The sequence below is a fragment of the Bombina bombina genome, chromosome 6 (genome assembly GCF_027579735.1).
Source record: "Bombina bombina isolate aBomBom1 chromosome 6, aBomBom1.pri, whole genome shotgun sequence".
In the NCBI taxonomy this organism is placed as follows: domain Eukaryota; kingdom Metazoa; phylum Chordata; class Amphibia; order Anura; family Bombinatoridae; genus Bombina; species Bombina bombina.
The window spans coordinates 477,437,687-477,457,230 of record NC_069504.1 but is presented as its reverse complement, the minus strand read 5'-3'; the positions used below and the strand labels follow the sequence as shown (position 1 = coordinate 477,457,230).

The following is a 19,544-nucleotide window of genomic DNA, read 5'->3' as shown; positions in this document are numbered from 1 at the left end:
CCAGAAAAAATAACAAATAGACTAGAAGTCTTCCTGAAATCTTTAGTAGCCTCTACATAATATTTCAAAGCTCTTACCACATCCAAAGAATGTAAAGACTTTTCAAGAGTATTCTTAGGATTAGGACACAAAGAAGGAACAACAATTTCCCTATTGATCTTGTTAGAAAATTACAAGAGAGATTTATACCGGGAGGCGGAAAAGAGGGGGAGAAGCCCGGGCAGCATACACCGACCTCCATACCTATATATAATACGCAGGCATAGATAACAGGCCCAATAACACGGCAGGTTCACAGAGGAAGCGCATCAACAAATAAAGGTATCGGAACAGAGGAATAAAATATGATATTGGAATATATGAACTGTGAATCTCAGATATAAGCACTTTGGTGGTGACTGCCGCAAAAGACCTTATCAGAGCCTGTAAATACCCATTTCACCCGATACCTACGAATAGAGACTAAACATTAAGTTTCTATAACAACCGCAAGACAAAGATAAAAACAAAGATTTGTGCACAATCTTTTATAAAAACAGCTCAGGACTGTACCCACACTCGCAGCTATTAATCATATTGGAGCTCAACAGTAATACTCTCATAAAGATATATAACAGTGCATCCTGCCTATTCAGCTGCAGACACTTAGCACGTGGGACCTCAACCATTACTATACTTGAGTGTTTTTGACTGTAACCTGCCTACTGCTGAATGTCACTTCTATATGTTATATAATTAGTGGTCATGCCCGGACGCAAGCTGAACAAACCAGATAAAAATAACAGATCCAAACCAATTCACCAGTATCTAAAAGCCCAAGAAGCAGTAACCTCAAACGCAGAAATGGAGGCGCCATCAACGCAAGAATCAGAACTCTCACTAAAGCTGACACCAGAATCGGAAAACAATAACCCACTAACCAAGGAAGATATTAAAAACTTATGTACAAAGGATGACATAAAAGACATTCTGGGTGAAGTTAAAGGATGGTATGGCGAACTTAAAAAAGACTTATCTAAGGTAACTAACAGAGTCTCTATGCTGGAAGAAAACCATAACACTACTGAAAGGGACATTCAGCATATCTCAAAATTAGCATATGAACAAGAAGACACTATCCACCATCTGCTGGAAAGAGTTGAAGACCTCAACAATAGGGGTAGGCGCAACAACCTTCGTATACGAGGTGTCCCAGAAACAATACAACAAAATGCAATAGAGGGTTGTTTACAAGATATGTTCAGAACTCTTAAAGGCACGAATGACTCCCCAGACATCTGCATAGAAAGAGCACACAGAGCCTTGCGTGCAAAACCACCCCCTAAAGCCCCGCCGAGGGACATAATCTTAAAATTACTCAACCATAAAGACAGAGAAGAGATTTCGCGACATGCCAGACAGAAGCAAAAATTTACCCATGCAGGGATCCACATACAAATCTTTGCAGATTTATGTCCAGCAACCTTACAAAAAAAGAAGGGAACTACACTTTATCACATCCGTCCTAAGAGAAGAGAAAATTCCCTACCGCTGGGGATTCCCAGTTTGCATTATTGCTACAAAGGATAATAACACAGTTATCTACAAATCCCAAGAAGATCTACCACGCTTCAACAAAGCATTACAACTAAATATCAAACACCCGGATAAAGAGGACCACTATACAGGTGACAAGATACATAGGGACAGACCCACTGCTTCTGTGTCACTGGAGATGAGACCATCACAACATGCCTCTGTAGAGGCACAATCCACTAACACAGTGGTACCAGGACACTGAACTAACTGATATAGGACTTTCTGTTTGGAGCAGCCATGGTAGCTTAAGGTCGTATGTTTAATATTATTCTAAAAATGTTTTGTTAATTGCTTGGGGGTGGGGATACTACCCTTAGTATTGCACTTGCTTTGTAAATATTTGTTTTACACATTGTTGATTTGTTAACTACAGCAATAGTGATATATATCTTTGTTTATATTTTGTACAAGTTGTGGTATTTGGCGGAATAGTTCTTCAGACATATAGAACCAAGAGACACAGTAATGCGCACAAAACTGATATAGAGATTTGGGAACAGACAAGTTTCTAGACCATCTAGGTGCAACCAGAACATCACACATTAAAAGACATCACACTCCATATACAACACAGGCATATTCTATAGCACTAAAGGCAGCGGGGGCATCAAATATGCATACTATCACACTCACTTCGATAAACGTAAATGGCCTGAATAGCCCCGAAAAGAGATCTATGGTGTTTAGAGATTTGTATAAGAATACAGGAGATATCCTGTTGATACAAGAAACACACTTTAAGAGAGGCAAAGAGCCAAAAATGCTGTCTCATAAGTACAGAAACACATATTTGGCCTCAGGTGTGACAAAGAAAGGGGGGGTGGGCATTTTGTTCAAAAATACAATTCAGTTCCAACCCACATATATAGAGAAAGATAAAAATGGCAGATACATCATTTTGGTGGGTCTTCTATTTAACAGACCAATCACTATAGCAAATGTCTATCTACCGAACAAAGACCAACACCACACATTTAAAACAGTGTTTCATTCACTGCTGGTACATAGCAAGGGAGTACTGTTTTTAGGGGGGGACCTCAACTTCCTGATGGACCCGCTGGTAGACACATCTACGGGCTCCACTAGCACATCCAAACGGGTAATGAAAACCATCAAGAGCCACATGCACCAACTCAAGATACATGATGTTTGGAGGGAAATGAACACAAACACCAGAGATTATACATTTTACTCAAAACCACATAACACGTTTACCAGGATAGACTACATACTCTCAGACCAGACAGGACTATCCATGATTACGGATTCTAAGATATTACCTACTACCTGGGCAGACCACGCCCCGGTGCAATGTTCAATAGACTGGCCGAACATCCCACCGAGAACATACATTTGGAGGCTAGATGAGCACATGTTAGGAGACCCTCTACACAGGCAAGCAATAGACAAGACTCTGACAGATTATTTCAAAGAAAATGTGGCAGCTGACACATCGGACAGAATTATATGGGAGGCGCACAAGTGTGTAGTAAGGGGGGAGCTAATAGCAAGAAAGGCTAAAGAAAAAAAGGAAAACAGGCAATTTTTGAACTCCACATTAGCACAGATAGGGCACTGGGAGAAAATGCAAAAAATGAACCCACAATCTAAAGACATACTAACCTCACTCCAAAAGGCCAGGCAATCACTGAAAAATTACCTCACTAAGGAATACCAAAGGAAAGCTTCCTATCTAAAACAAAAATATTTTGACATAAGAGACAAAACAGGTTCTTCACTGGCAAAAGCCTTGAAAAGAAGACAATTGAACACGCACATACATTATATCCAAGACAAACAAGGATCAGTACATAGGGACAGCAAAAATATAGCAGAGACGTTTAGGCAATATTACGAGTCTCTATATAACCTAACAGAAGAGATTACACCACAGAATATAGCAGATTTCATTTCAGACATTGAACTCCCAACTCTAGATGTAGATGAGGCTAAGGGCTTAGAAATGCCAATAACAGTAGAGGAAATCAAAAAAGCCATAAAAGATATGCCAAGTGGCAAGAGCCCAGGCCCAGACGGGCTCAGTATGAAATACTACAAAACATTCCCTCAACATTTACTAACCCCATTAACCAGAATGTTTAACTCCCTTTTAAATTCTAATGGATTCACAGAGAACATGTTAGAAGCCCACATAACTGTACTACCAAAACCAGGCAGGGAACCAGATAGACCAGAGAATTTCCAACCTATATCCCTCTTAAACTCTGATGTTAAGATTTTCGCCAAAATCTTGGCTCACAGAATAAATAGATATCTACCCCAACTTGTGAACACAGATCAAACAGGCTTTATCCCAGGAAGGGAAACGAAAGATAATACACTAAAGGTTCTACAGTTAACATCATATGTTAAATATAATAAAGTCCCAGCGGTCCTGATATCCACGGACGCTGAGAAAGCTTTTGATAGGGTGAATTGGCAATTTTTAAAAGCAGTTCTGCACAAAATGAAATTCGGCGATAAATTTATACACTACGTTTTCTCCCTTTATACATGCCCATGGGCAAGAATCAAGGTAAATGGCAACCTATCAGATAAATTACGTATACAGAATGGTACAAGACAGGGGTGCCCTCTCTCCCCGGTACTATTCGCTATTTCTATAGAAGCACTGGCCCAGAAAATCAGGAGCAATCCACTAATTAAAGGCATCCAGATAGGAGACACTGAACATAAATTGGCTTTATATGCGGATGATGTCTTGCTCACGCTTACAGACATCGAGACATCTTTACCAGAAACGCTAAAAGTATTTCAGAGCTATGGAAAAGTATCCCACTTCCTAACAAATACAAATAAGTCCGAATGACTAAATTTAACATATGAAGAGTCAGAGTTTCAACGCTTAACACAAAATTGCCCACTTAAAATCCAAAAAACAAAACTAAAATACCTGGGAATATATATATCACCTGACCCCAACATGATATTCCAATTCAATTATAAAAAATTAGAAAACACACTAATAGCAGATCTATCCAGTTGGAGGAGCAAATCCATATCGTGGCTGGGTAGAATTAATGTCGTAAAAATGAACGTTCTCCCCAGACTTCTATATCTACTACAAACAGTCCCAATACACCTCCCACAGCAACACATTTCCAAACTCCAATCTAAGATAGAACAATTTATTTGGCAAGATATCAGACCCCAAATCGCTAGGCAAACCATGTATATACCCAAAGAAAACGGGGGATTGGGAGTCCCACATATCATTATGTATAAAATTGCAATAGCACTACAAAATCTGGTAGAGTGGTGCACTAACAGCACCCACAAACAGTGGGTACAAATAGACAGACATATATTGGGGATGTGCAATGCTGGCATAGCAGCATGGCTCCCTGCCAAGGATAGACCGCCGCATATCCAACATTACCAGGTTTTGGAAGAATTCTTCCAAACATGGGATAGATTAATAAATACCACAACACACATATCCGGTGCCACTTCACCCATGACGCCCATTAGCCATAACTCTGCCGTACACTGGATACACAAAGATGAACAAAAATTCAGGGGTACCCACATTAAGAATAGAATTATCTCCTTGTTCCAACATGATGATGGAGAGATCAAGACACTAGACACGATAACGGAATCACACCCGGACATTAAACTGAACTGGTACTCATACAGACAAACCTGCCACTTTATTTTAACACACCCCAAGAGACAGCACCTGACCAGAAAGCTAACACAATTTGAAACCCTCTGCTTATCTAATGATACACCAAAGCATCTAATCTCAACACTATATAAACAGCTATTGATAGGAAATTCGCAGACATTACCCGGTTACACTAAAGCATGGGAAAAGGAGTTGGAGGTGGAAATTCCAAATAAAGATTGGCAAAGCGCTTTCCTCGCAACCAAAAAATCCTCTATCTCGGTCAGGATATTGGAAACCAATTACAAATTCCTCACACGCTGGTATCTCACACCGAGCAGGCTATGCAAAATATATAAAACAGCCAGCAATAAATGTTGGAGGGGATGCGGGGGGGAAGGCAACATGACTCACATTTGGTGGAGTTGTGATAGACTGGACACTTTCTGGATGGAGATTCTAAAACACATGTCAGATTTGGTAGGCGAACAAATACCCAATGATCCTTTAATACTATTATACATGTCTCTCCCCAAACTCACTAACAAAATAGCCAAACTACTGCTAATACTAATGATAAATAGCGCCAAAACACTTATACCAAAACACTGGAAATCAGATACCCCACCTACAGTAGAGGAGTGGAAAGGACAAGTGGAAAATCTGCTCCATTTGGAAAGATACCATCACCTACAATCAGGCACCATAGAAACACACAAGCTAATGTCACTCTTATGGAAACAACACTTCCCAGTAGACTAATATGGGATCTTACAACACAAAGGGAGACTTAGGTACCTTTCACATGGCTCACACACATGTCTAGTTGGTGGGGCAGATAAAGACATAGAGGCAGATGTTGGCAAACAGATGCGATGGATGTGTCAGGGAAACAGGTAACCTGTAGATTAGTGATGTTTTGTGTTCCTAGAACAAGTATGTGCTGTGTCTCAAAAAAACATCTTTTTTCCTACCCTGTTGCGAGAAAGAGATTTATACAAGTTGCTAGACCAAATTCATTCACCTAATTGCTCTCTCCAAAGTCTATATCACAGACATGGAACAGACACTTTGTTGGACAATGTGCATCAACAAGATGGCGAGATTGAGAGACTTTTTCATGATATAAGTGTTAAATGGGTTACGAATGTATAATGTCACAAAATACTATTTAATGCCTTGTATGACATTTTTGTTTCAATAAAGTAATTTAAAAAAAAAAAAAAAAAAAAAAAAAAAAAAAGAAAATTACAAGAGAGAGAAGACAACTCTGAAACTCTTCTAGCAGAAGAAATAGCCAAAAGAAATAACACTTTCCAAGAAAGTAGTTTAATATCCAAAGAATGCATAGGCTCAAAAGGAGGAGCCTGTAAAGTTTTCAAAACCAAATGAAGACTCCAAGGAGTAGAAATTGTTTTTATAACTGGTTTGTTATATGAAATAAAACAGAAAGAGCAGAAATGTGTCCTTTCAAAGTATTAGCAGACAAGCCCTTATCCAAACCATCCTGAAGAAACAGTAAGATCCTAGGAATTCTAAAAGAATGCCAAGAATAATCATGAATTGAACACCATGAAATATAGGTTTTCCAAACCCGATAATACATTTTCTTTGAAACAGACTTACGAACCCGTATCATAGTGCTAATCACTGAGTCAGAGAAACATCTATGTTGGGACTTAAGTATATCAACTGTGATATCTGAGTATAATCCCTGCACCATTGGTGCAACATGCAAAGCTGAAGAGGTCACATATGAAGACGAGCAAAGGGGATTGCGTCCGATGCTGCAATCATGAGACCTAAAACTTCCATACATAGAGCCACTGAAGGGTTAGACAAGCTAACACTAACTTCATTCATCTCTTGTCTGTCAAAGAAAGAGTCATGGACACTGAATCTATCTGGAAACCTAAAAAAAGTGACCTTGTCTGAGGAATCAAGAAACTCTTTTGTAAACTTATCCTCCAACCTTGTCTTTGAAGAAACGACACAATTTGTATCATGTGAGATTCTGCTAAATGAAAAGATTGAGCTAGTACCAAGATATCGTCCAAATAAGGAAACACCGCAATACCCTGCTCTCTGATTACAGATAGAAGGGCACCGAGGACTTTTGAAAAGATTTTCTGAGCTGTCCCTAGGCCAAATGGAAGAGCGACAAATTGGTAATGCTTGTCTAGAAAAGAGAATCTCAGAAACCGATGGTGGTCTGGATGAATCGGAATATGAAGATAAGCATCCTGTAAGTCTATTGTGGACAGGAAAAATGACCTTGCTGATCAAAAGGCAGAATAGTCCTTATAGTCACCATCTTGAAAGTTGGGACTCTTACAAAATGATTTAAAGTTTTCAGATCCAGAATTGGTCTGCATGAATCTTCCTTCTTTGGGACAATGAACAGATTTGAATAAAAACCCAAGCCCTGTTCCTGTAGAGGAAAAGGAACGATCACCCCTGAAAGCTCTAGATCTGAAACACATTTTAGAAAAGCCTGAGGCTTCACAGTGTTTGTTGGAACATGGGAAAGAATATTCCAATGGGAGGTCTTAGTTTACAATCTATTCGATACCCCTGAGAAACAATATCCTGAATCCACTGATTTTGGACAGAATCTGCCCAAGTGTCTTGAAACAATTTCAACCTGCCCCCCACTAGTTGAACTGGTTTGAGGGCTGCACCTTCATGCAGTTTTAGGGGCTGTATTTGGTTTCTTATAAGGCTTGGATTTATACCAACTCGTGGATGGTTCCCAATTGAAACTAGAGGCCTTAGGGGAAGGAGTGTTTTTTGTTCTTTAGACTGATGAAAGGAACGAAAACTATTGGGAGCTTTAAATTTACCTTTAGATTTCTTATCTTGAGGCAGAAAAACTTCCTTACCCCCAGTGATAGTGGAGATAATAGAATCCAATTGAGAACCAAAACATTATTACCTTGAAAAGATAAAGATAGTAATCTAGATTTAGATACCATATAAGCATTCCATGATTTAAGCCATAAAGCTCTTCTATATAAATTACCCTCAAGACATAGATTTAATATCAATCTTAATATCAAATATAGCATCACAAATGAAATGATTAGCATTTTGAAGTAAAAGAACAATGTTAGACAAATCAGGATCTGATAACTGCTGTGTGAAACTGCACAAGCAAAAAGTTGAAGTAGCAGCAACATCAGCTACAGAAATAGCAGGTTTAAGAATATAGCCAGTATATAAATATGCCTTCCTAAAATAAGATTCAATCTTCCTATCTAAGGGATCCTTAAAAGAAGTACTATCTTCCATAGGAATAGTAGTACATTTAGCAACATTAGAAATAGCGCCATCAACCTTAGGGACTTTCTCCCAAAGCTCTAAATTGGACACAGATAAAGGATACAAATTTTTAAACCTAGAAGAAGGATTAAAAGAAGTACCAGGCTTAGACCATTCCTTAGTAATCATATTAGAGATAGCATCTGGAATAGGAAAAACTTCAGTAGTAACCTCAGAAAACAGAATTCAAACATTTGCTATTCTTGTTATCAAGAGGACAAGATTCCTCAATACCCAAACAATACTTCCTTTAACAAAGAACGGATATATTCCATCTTAAAAAGAAAGGATGATTTATCAATTTCAGAGTCTGAAGTAGGATCCTCTAAGCCAGAGACATCCTCATCAGCAGAAATACTTCAGTATGCTGTTGATCAATACAAACTTCATCAGAATTATGAGAAATAAGTAGAGACATTTTACATTTATTTGAAGGCAGAATAGCAGTCATAGGCTTCTCTATGGCTGCAGCAATATAATCTTTTATATCTACAGGAATATTATGTACATTTGACTGTGAAGGTTTAACAGTTGATGTATTTGTACTTATAGAAACATTATCAGCATGAAACAATTTCTCATAACAAGTGACAAATACTTGAGCTGAAGAAGGAAGATCAGCCAATTTACAACATATACACTTAGCTTTGGTAGATTTGTTTTCAGACAACTTGGTTCCAACAGTAACATCAGAGGCAGGATCAGTTTGAGACATCTTGAAAAATGTAACAAAAAAGAAAGAATAACATTTAAACAAAATATCTAATTTTCACAAAATAACAGTTTCAGGAATGGGAAAAAAATGCTTATATGTAAAACAAAAAGCAAATATCATAGCCCTCTGTAACAAATGAAAGCAGAGAGCAAAAGAGGGAGAAACCTAATGTAACAAAATTCTTTGCGCCAAAAATGATGCCAACAAAGATGACGCAAATGCTGAGAAAAAAAAACTTTTGACGCCAAAATTAATAGGAAATTGCACGATTCGCGTCATAACATGCGCAACTTTGTGTCAACAAAGACGCAGGAAATTATGTGACTCGCGTCACAATGCAACCTTCGCACCAAAAAAAAAATCACGCCAAGAATGACGCAATAAATGGAAGCATTTTGCACCATCGCAAGCCTAATTTGCCCGCAAAAATTTGAAAAAACAAGACCAAAGTTACAACTAGCTGGAACCTCAGGTAAGAAAAAATTAACAAAATTTCTCCTAAACATAATTTTCCATGCTGAAACTGTTAGACTGCAAAGGGAAATAAACATAGACCTGACTATATACAATATATATTTAAAACATATAAAAAATATAAAGTGCCAAACATAGCTGAGAGTGTCTTAAAAAAAGATATATACTTACCTGAAGACACCCATCCACATAAAGCAGACAGCCAAACCAGTACTGAAACATATAAGCAGAGGTAATGGTAGAGGAGTGTAATGTTGATCTGTAAAGGGAGGTGGAAGATGAATCCCCACGACTGAATTTACAGAGAGCCTTAAAATAGATTTCCCATAGGTGAAAACATGGCATCATTAGGCAAATACTCCCTTCACATCCCTCAAACACTGTACTTTGAGAGGAACTGGGCTTCAAATGCTTAGAAGCGCCTTTCACAGAAAAAATCAAGCACGACTTGCTTCACCATCCTCCAACGAAGGCAAAGTTTGTAAAACTGAAGTATGAGTGAGGTGGGAGGTGTATTTATAGGCATTTTGAGGTTTGGGAAACTTTGCCCCCTCCAGGTAGGACTGTATATCCCATACGTCACTAACTCATGGACTCTTGCCACTTACATGAAAGAAAAACTCACTTAGAAATTCACAGTGTAGCTACTGCCTTTAAGTAAATAAGTGCAGACATTTTGGCAACTTGGGTTCCATTCTGCCTCTTCTGAGCATGTGCACATTGGACTCCCTATTTATCTAGTATCCACTGAATTAGAAACCAGATCATTGTACTCTAGAAGATTTATGACATAAAGCTAGATATGCCTTCCTGTAGAGACCCCATTCCCTTGTATGACTATAAAGGAAGTAATGGACACTGCACAAACAAAGTTTAAAAAAATAACAGGTCTTTTAAAATGATGACTTACATATTACAATAATTTCTATTAAAGGGACATTGTACACTAGATTTTTATTTTCATAAATGTTTTGTAGATGATCCATTTATATAGCCTATCTGGGAGTGTTTATGTAACAATTTATAGTTTGCTTATTTTTTTTTACTAACATTGTGCTGATTTTCAGACTCCGAACCAATCCCCAAAGTATCAGATGTTTACATGCCTTTACAGACTACTGCTGTCTCCTGTTTATGTTATCTGTCTTTTCATATGCAGGGAATTGGGGAGGGGGGAGTGTTTCCTGTTTTTGTTTTTCCAGCCCCTTTCACTGGGTGTCCCAGTCTAACCTCATCAACAGTTCTAAACTGGGAGCTTCTGAGTAAGTTTTAAAAGGTTTTATACTGGATTTTTGGCTCAATATCTGTGCATATTCTTCTTTATAGTAGTGTTTATTACATGCAGCTATATGAAAATTGGCATACACTATAAGCCACTATAACAGCAACAGAAAAGAAGAAGGTGCCACAATGGTGCAATCTCAATGATGATCGGCTTCAGTCAGACCAAATATCACACTCACAAATTGGACGGCACTGCTAGATATGCCTGCTGAACCTTTAGGAGACGTTCAGAAAGCTTGTACTGTGGAAATGAGGTCCCGGTCTCCACGTCCCTCAACTGAGCGGTGTGTCCTTCTGTCTATCCACAGCCAAATGGGCGAGCAGTTGCTAAATATGTTTGATATAGCAGCTCCGAATCTTTGTGTAAAATGAGCATAATTGTCTAAGTAAAAACAGTAGACTTTAATAAAAACAGATTAAAATCCACAACGCGCTTCTCAGTTTAAAAAGTTTCCGTTTCATCATTGATATTGCACCATTGTGACGCCGCCTTCTTTTCTGCTGCTGTTATAGATCCTAACACTCAGTGTCTGATCGAGCTTTGGAAGAAGTCAGCAGCTGCAGTCCCTTATCGTGTAACCAAATTGCTGATCTCCACTAGCATTAGGGAGATCGAAGCTGTCTGGAATACAGTAACTTTATTATCTTGTGGTTGAATTGAGGACACTTGTTTCACATTATATTTATTATCTTTTTATTATTTTGTATCACATTCACTTGTCAATGTATAGTTTGATACATGTTTTCATCATGTTGTGTTACCATTGTAATTTTCACTCACTTAACACATTTTTATCACTTGTGTTATATTATCACTTATTTAGGAGAGGGAGGCGCATCCAGCCGTACGGATATAAGTATAAGCCACTGCGGTGTGCGTTTTTTTTTATCACAACAGACTGTTCCATACCCCTTTAAGAAGAGTTCTTTATTCCTTTATTTTTAGAGGAAATTATTTGCTTCCTCTTTTTTTATATGAATTTTACACTATTTTAACTTTTGCTATTTTTATAAACTGCTATTCAAACACATACATATTGTTGTTAATATTATCTGGAACACAGATTAAACTATGTCACAGCTTTCTATTGTCTTTTCATATTGCAAGACAAGACTTTTGCACTGCATGTTCCTTTTACTTAAAGGGACATAAAATGTGCCAAAGCAAAATGTTCTCATGTGTTAGAGCATTTTATGATTGCTCTATTGCTTGCATATAACTATATGTTTAACTCTCACAAAAGGGTTAAAAACACATAGCTAAAGTAAGGTTGGTCCAGAGAAACAACGCATTACTGGGAGCTACATGAACACATCTGGTGAGCCACTGAAAAGAAGAGTATGCGTGTAGCTACCAATGACTTTACTGACCATTTAAAATGTTACAATGGGACCAATGTATATGACCATTAAACAGATTTTGCCTTTGTGTAAAAATTATGTTTGTACCACATTATGCATCCTTGCTTTTCTTTAAAATGCTGTAAACTTCTTAAACCTGCAAATGATTCACAGCATTTAGGCGGAAAAACTAAGTTGCAGAATTTGCTTTTCAGCTTCTCTACGGTTTGTGGGAAATGCATAATTTTATACAAAAGCAAAATGTGTTTAATGCCCCTTTAATATAAAATGAGATCACTGTTTCCTAGATGGTTTTTACTATATTATGATTAAAAAAAAATCCTTCAAAAAATAATAACTTTAGAAAGGGCTACAAAAACTACATTTACACACAGAGGACAGAAATGAGGTTGCAGAGAAGAGAAGCGTACTGCGTGTTACAAATGGTGAAAGGAAGATGTGAGATATGAGAAGGGCAAGGGGGTATCAGATAAAAAGCAATGGAAGGCACCACTGTAGCTGCAGAACAGCAAAGTTAATTATAGTCACATTTTCATTAAAGGGACACTGAACCCTATTTTTTTTCTTTTGTGATTCAGATAGAGCATGCAATTTTAAGAAATTTTCTAATTTACTCCTATTTATTTTTCTTTGTTCACTTGCTATCTTTATTTGAAAAAGAAGGCATCTAAGCTTCTTTTTTGGTTTATACTCTGGACAGCACTTTTTTATTGGTGGATGAATTTATCCACCAATCAGAAAGAACAACCTAGGTTGTTCACCAAAAATGGTCTGGCATCTAAACTTATATTCTTGCATTTCAAATAAAGATACCAAGAGAATGAAGAAAATTTGATAATAGGAGTAAATTAGAAAATTGCTTAAAATTTCATGAATTTCTGAATCGCAAAAGAAAAAATTTGGGTTCAGTGTCCCTTTAACTCAGAATAATATGCCCCCAAAATAATAATGTTGACATAGACATTTGCCAATCTATGTACCTGTATGGTAAATACATTATGTTACTAACTAGGTTTAATTTAATGATTGCACAAATAATGGTGATGGTGTCACTTTCATCTACATACCTGGGATCCCAGCAGAGTCTTTGTATAATAATCCCGTGGCATGAACACTTCAATTATAGTGACCAGGCACCAAAAGGCATCTTCTTGGTCCAGATAGAGAAGGGCAATGGCAGCCAGTCTGCAACACAGATAGATAAGGATCGTTTCATATATCACATCTTCACTACAGTACACAAAAATATTATAGTTCTCAGACAGAAATGATTATAGAGCATGAACAAAAAGGAAGAGAAGTGTTGACATAATTAAAGGGATATGAAATCCATTTTTTTTCTTTCATAATTCATATAGAGCTGAATCAAATTTGTTTTGTTTTCTTGGTATCTTTTGTTGAAAGGGATATCTAGGTAGATGTTATTGGCTCACCCAATGTGTTAACAAGCTTCCAATAATGCATTGCTGCTTCCTCAACAAAGGATACAAACCGAATGAAGCAATTTTGATAATAGAAGTAAATAGGAAAGTTGATTACATTGTATGCTCTATCTGAATCAAGAAAGAAAAAAATGGGTTTTATGTCCCTTTAAGAAACTCCTTCCAAGTAAGAACTAAACGCCTAGATCACGAGTTTGGCGTTCGCCTTAAAAAGCAGCGTTGAGAGGTCCCAACGCTGCTTTTTAACGCCCGCTGGTATTACGAGTCTGACAGGTACAGGTGTACCGCTCACTTTTCTTCCGCGACTCGAGGCTACCGCAAATCCCCTTACGTCAATTGCGTATCCTATCTTTTCCATGGGATTTGCCTAACGCCGGTATTACGAGTCTTGGAAGAAGTGAGCGGTAGACCCTCTCCTGTGAAGACTCCTACCGCATTTAAAAGTCAGTAGTTAAGAGTTTTATGGGCTAACGCCGTAACATAAAACTCTTAACTAAAGTGCTACAAAGTGCATTAACACCCATAAACTACCTATTAACCCCTAAACCGAGCCCCCCCCCCCCCACATCGCAAACACTAAAATAAATTTTTTTAACCCCTAATCTGCCGACTGGACATCGCCGCCACCTACATTATACCTATGAACCCCTAATCTGCTGCCCCTAACATTGCTGACACCTACATTATATTTATTAACCCCTAATCTGCCGCCCCCAATGTCGCCGCCACCTACCTACAATTATTAACCCCTAATCTGCTGACCGGACATTGTCGCCTCTTTAATAACTGTATTAACCCCTAAACCGCCACACTCCCGCCTCGCAAACACTAGTTAAATTTTATTAACCCCTAATCTGCCCCCTCCAACGTCGCCGACACCTACCTACATTAATTAACCCCTAATCTTCCGACCCCAACGTCGCCGCTACTATAATAAATTTATTAACCCCTAAACCTAAGTCTAACCCTAACCCCCCCTAACTTAAATATAAGTTAAATTAAACTAAATTAATTTAACATAATTAAATAAATTAATCCTATTTAAAACTAAATACTTACAGATAAAATAAACCATAAGCTAGCTACAATATAACTAATAGTTACATTTGTATCTATCTTAGGGTTTATTTTTATTTTACAGGCAACTTTGTATTTATTTTAACTAGGCAGAATAGTTATTAAATAGTTATTAACTATTTAATAACTACCTAGCTAAAATAAGTACAAAATTACCTATAAAATAAACCCTAGCCTAAGTTACAATTACACCTAACACTACACTATCATTAAACTAATTACCTAAACTACCTACAATTAAATAAAATAAACTAAATTACAAAAAATACAAACACTAAATTACAGAAAATAAAAAAAGAATTACAATAATTTTAAGCTAATTACACCTAATCTAATCCCCCTAATAAAATAAAAAATCCCCCCAAAATAATAAAATTTCCCTACCCTATACTAAATTACAAATAGCCCTTAAAAGGGCCTTTTGCGCGGCATTGCCCCAAAGTAATCAGCTCTTTTACCTGTAAAAAAAAAATACAATACCCCCCCCAACATTAAAACCCACCACCCACACACCCCTACTCTAAAACCCACCCAATCCCCCCTTAAAAAAACCTAACACTAACCCCCTGAAGATCACCCTACCTTGAGCCTTCTTCACCCAGCCGAGCACAAGTGGTCCTCCAGAAGGTCCGAAGTCTTCATCCGATCGGGGCAGAAGAGGTCCTCCAGACGGCAGACGTCTTCATATATGCTGCATCTTCTATTTTCATCCTTCCGGAGCGGGTCCATCTTCAATCCAGCCGACGCGGAGCATCCTCTTCAAACGAAGTCCTAACGAAGAATGAAGGTTCCTTTAAATGACGTCATCCAAGATGGCGTCCCTTGAATTCCGATTGGCTGATAGAATCCTATCAGCCAATCGGAATTAAGGTACGAAAAATCCTATTAGCTGATGTAATCAGCCAATCGGATTGAAGTTCAATCCGATTGGCTGATCCAATCAGACAATAGGATTGACCTCGCATTCTATTGACTGTTTCAATCAGCCAATAGAATGTGAGGTCAATCCTATTGGCTGATATTATCAGCCAATAGGATTTTTCCTTCCTTAATTCCGATTGGCTAATAGGATTCTATCAGCCAATCGGAATTCAAGGGATGCCATCTTGGATGAAGTCATTTAAAGGAACCTTCATTCTTCGGTAGGACTTCGTTTGAAGAGGATGCTCCGCGTCGGCTGGATTGAAGATGGACCCGCTCCACTCCAGAAGGATGAAGATAGAAGATGCAGCATGGATGAAGACTTCTGCTGTCTGGAGGACCTCTTCTGCCCCGATCGGATGAAGACTTCGGACCCTCTGGAGGACCTCTTTGTGCCCGGCTGGGTGAAGACGGCTCAAGGTAGGATGATCTTCAGGGGGTTAGTGTTAGATTTTTATAAGGGGGGATTAGGTGGGTTTTAGAGTAGGGGTGTGTGGGTGGTGGGTTTTAATGTTGGGGGGGTATTGTATTTTTTTTTTACAGGTAAAAGAGCTGATTACTTTGGGGCAATGCCCCGCAAAAGGCCCTTTTAAGGGCTATTTGTAATTTAGTATAGGGTAGGGAAATTTTATTATTTTGGGGGGATTTTTTATTTTATTAGGGGGATTAGATTAGGTGTAATTATCTTAAAATTCTTGTAATTCTTTGCTGTAATTTAGTGTTGTTTTTTTTCGTAACTTAGTTTATTTAATGTAATTGTAATTAATTGTAGTTAGTTTAGGTAATTAGTTTAATTAGTTTAGTTTAGTTTAATTATAGTGTAGTGTTGGGTGTAATTGTAACTTAGGTTAGGGTTTATTTTACAGGTAATTTTGTACTTATTTTAGCTAGGTAGCTATTAAATAGTTAATAACTATTTAATAACTATTCTACCTAGTTAAAATAAATACAAAGTTGCCAGTAAAATAAATATAAATCCTAAACTAGATACAAATGTAACTATTAGTTATATTGTAGCTAGCTTAGGGTTTATTTTATCGGTAAGTATTTCATTTTAAATAGGATTAATTTATTTAATTATGGTAAATTAATTTTGTATAATTTAAATTATATTTAAATTGGAGGGGGGGTTAGGGTTAGACTTAGGTTTAGGGGTTAATAAATTTATTATAGTAGCGGCGACGTTGGAATCGGAAGATTAGGGGTTAATTCATGTAGGTGTCGGCAACGTTGGGGGGCAGATTAGGGGTTAATAAATATAATGTAGGGTTCGGCAATGTTAGGAGCAGAAGATTAGGGGTTCATTAGTATAATGTAGGTGGCGGCGGAGTCCGGAGTGGCAGATTAGGGGTTAATAGTATAATGCAGGTGGCGACTGTCGGGGGTGGCAGATTAGGGGTTAATAAGTGTAAGATTAGGTGTGTTTAGACTTGGGGTTCATGTTAGGGTGTTAGGTGTAGACATAACTTTTATTTCCCCATAGGAAACAATGGGGCTGCGTTAGGAGCTGAACGCTGATTTTTTGCAGGTGTTAGTTTTTTTTTCACCCAGCTCAGCCCCATTGTTTCCTATGGGGAAATTGTGCACAAGCACGTTTTGCCAGCTTACTGCTACCGTAAGCAACGCTGGTATCGAGGTGAGATGTGGAGCTAAATTTTGCTCAACGCTCATCTTTCTGAGGCTAACGCCAGCTTAAAGAAAACTCGTAATACCAGCGTTGTCTTAAGGGAGCGGTAAGAAAAAAAGGCTCGTTAGCACCGCACAGCCTTACCAACAAAACTCGTGATCTAGCCGAAAGGATCTACAATGTGCTATACCTGGAGTCAGACATTTTCAATATGTGTGTGTTGCCCCTGACTCTGTTTTCAATATATACCTTTTTTTTTAAAAAAAAACATAGGCTGCCTTTGAAATGATACCCAATATATTTATATATATATATTAGTCCTTATTTATTTTAGCATCTGCATCATATGCAAGATTTTTAAAATTATTTTTTAAGCACCACTATATATTTATAATATGTTAATATTTTATTAGCTGAGTAAAGTTAGCACCCCATGTAATTAAATTGTGCCGATTTGTGCAGTAAAAACAAACGATTGTGCCGGTTTATTTTCTACGATATTGCACCTTACACGTTTAGCCCATGTAACCTGAATCTCCAACCACTTTCCACACCACATAATTAAATCATTAAAAAACATAAATTATGCTTACCAGATAATTTCCTTTCATTCTGTATGGGGAGAGTCCATAGCTTCATTCCTTATATGTGGGAACAGAACCTGGCCACCATTAGGAGGTAAAGACACCAGAGCCAAAGGCTTAAATACCTCCCCCCACTTCCCTCATCCCCCAGTCATTCTGCCGAGGAAACAAGGAACAGTAGGAGAAATATCAGGGTATAAAAGGTGCCAGAAGAACAAAAACAAATTTTAGTCCGCCCAACGGAGAATTCATGCGGGAGCCATGGACTCTCCTCATACAGAAGGAAAGAATCTTGTAAGCATAATTTATGTTTTCCTTCCTAATATGAGGAGAGTCCACGGCTTCATTCCTTACTTGTGGGAAACAAATTCCCAAGCTGTAGAGGACACTGAATAAAAATGGAAGGGTAAAAAGAGAGGTGGACCCTGTTCTGAGGGCACCACAGTCTGCAAACCCCTTTCTCCCAAAAGCTGCTTCTGCCGAAGCAACAACTTCAAATATGTAAAATTTTTAAAAAATATGTAAGGAAGACCAGGTAGTTGCCCTACAAATCTGATCGCTAAAGGCCTCATTCTAAAAACCTAAGAGGGAGCCACAGCTCTAGATAAATGAGCCTTTAGCCTCTGAGGAGGCTTGCTTCCCGCTGACTCTATAAGCTAAGCGAACATGCTCCTTAACCAGAAAAACAAGGAAGTAGACGAGGCTTCTTGCCCCTACTCTTCCCAGAATAGACACAAACAAGGAAGAAGTTTGACAAAACTTCAAGGCCCAAACCACATCCAAGTTATGAAACAACCGCTCCTTCGAAGGAGGAGGATTAGGACACAAGGAAGGAACCACAATCTCCTGATTGAAGATGTGATTTGAAAACAACCATAGGAAGAAAAACCTAACCCGGAGAGAACATCCTTAGCCGCATGAAAAACTAGGTAAGGGCCCTCACATTGCAAGGCAGCCATCTATGTGCGCTGAAGCAATAGCCAGTAGAAAAAAAGGAACCTTCCAAGACCGAAAAACTTAATGTCAACTCCATGCATAAGCCCAAACGGAGCCTTCTGCAAAACATAGAACAAGATGTAAACTCCAAGGGGTAGAACTGGATCTAAACACAGGCCTGATCTAGTCAAAGCCTGAACAAGACTGGACATCTGGAAGCTCTGTGAGCCTCTCGAGCAGTAAAACATATAGCTCCCTTAGGGGACAGTTTTCGGCCCTAACAGAGGGCCCTTCCCCATAACACCCTGGAGAAAAGAAAACGATCCTGGAAAACCTGGCCTTATGCCAGGAGAATCCCCGCTCTACCTTCCAGAAGTAGTAGGTCCTGCACCCCTTATGATAGATGCGACTATACACCGGCTTATGAGCAAGAACGAGAGTATCAACACTCCATCAGAAAAAACGCTCTTGACTAAGGCTAAGTGTTAAATTCCACACAGTCAGCCTCAGAGAGTCCAGGATGTGATGAACACAAGGACCCTGCACCAGCAGATTCCTGTAACAAGATCCATGAAGACGAAGCCCCTAAACT

The 19,544-nt window shown here is 38.3% G+C and overlaps 1 protein-coding gene across 3 annotated transcripts in view; it reads right to left on the bottom strand.

Annotated features, from left to right (window-relative positions):
* TBC1D2B (TBC1 domain family member 2B) overlaps positions 1-19,544 on the bottom strand; it is a 438,274-nt gene that overhangs the window by 123,737 nt on the left and 294,993 nt on the right. For all 3 annotated transcript variants that reach the window (XM_053717278.1, XM_053717279.1, XM_053717280.1), the window contains exon 10: positions 13,433-13,550. In XM_053717278.1, coding sequence (XP_053573253.1) covers positions 13,433-13,550 — 118 coding nt within the window. The remainder of the gene's footprint in view (positions 1-13,432; positions 13,551-19,544) is intronic.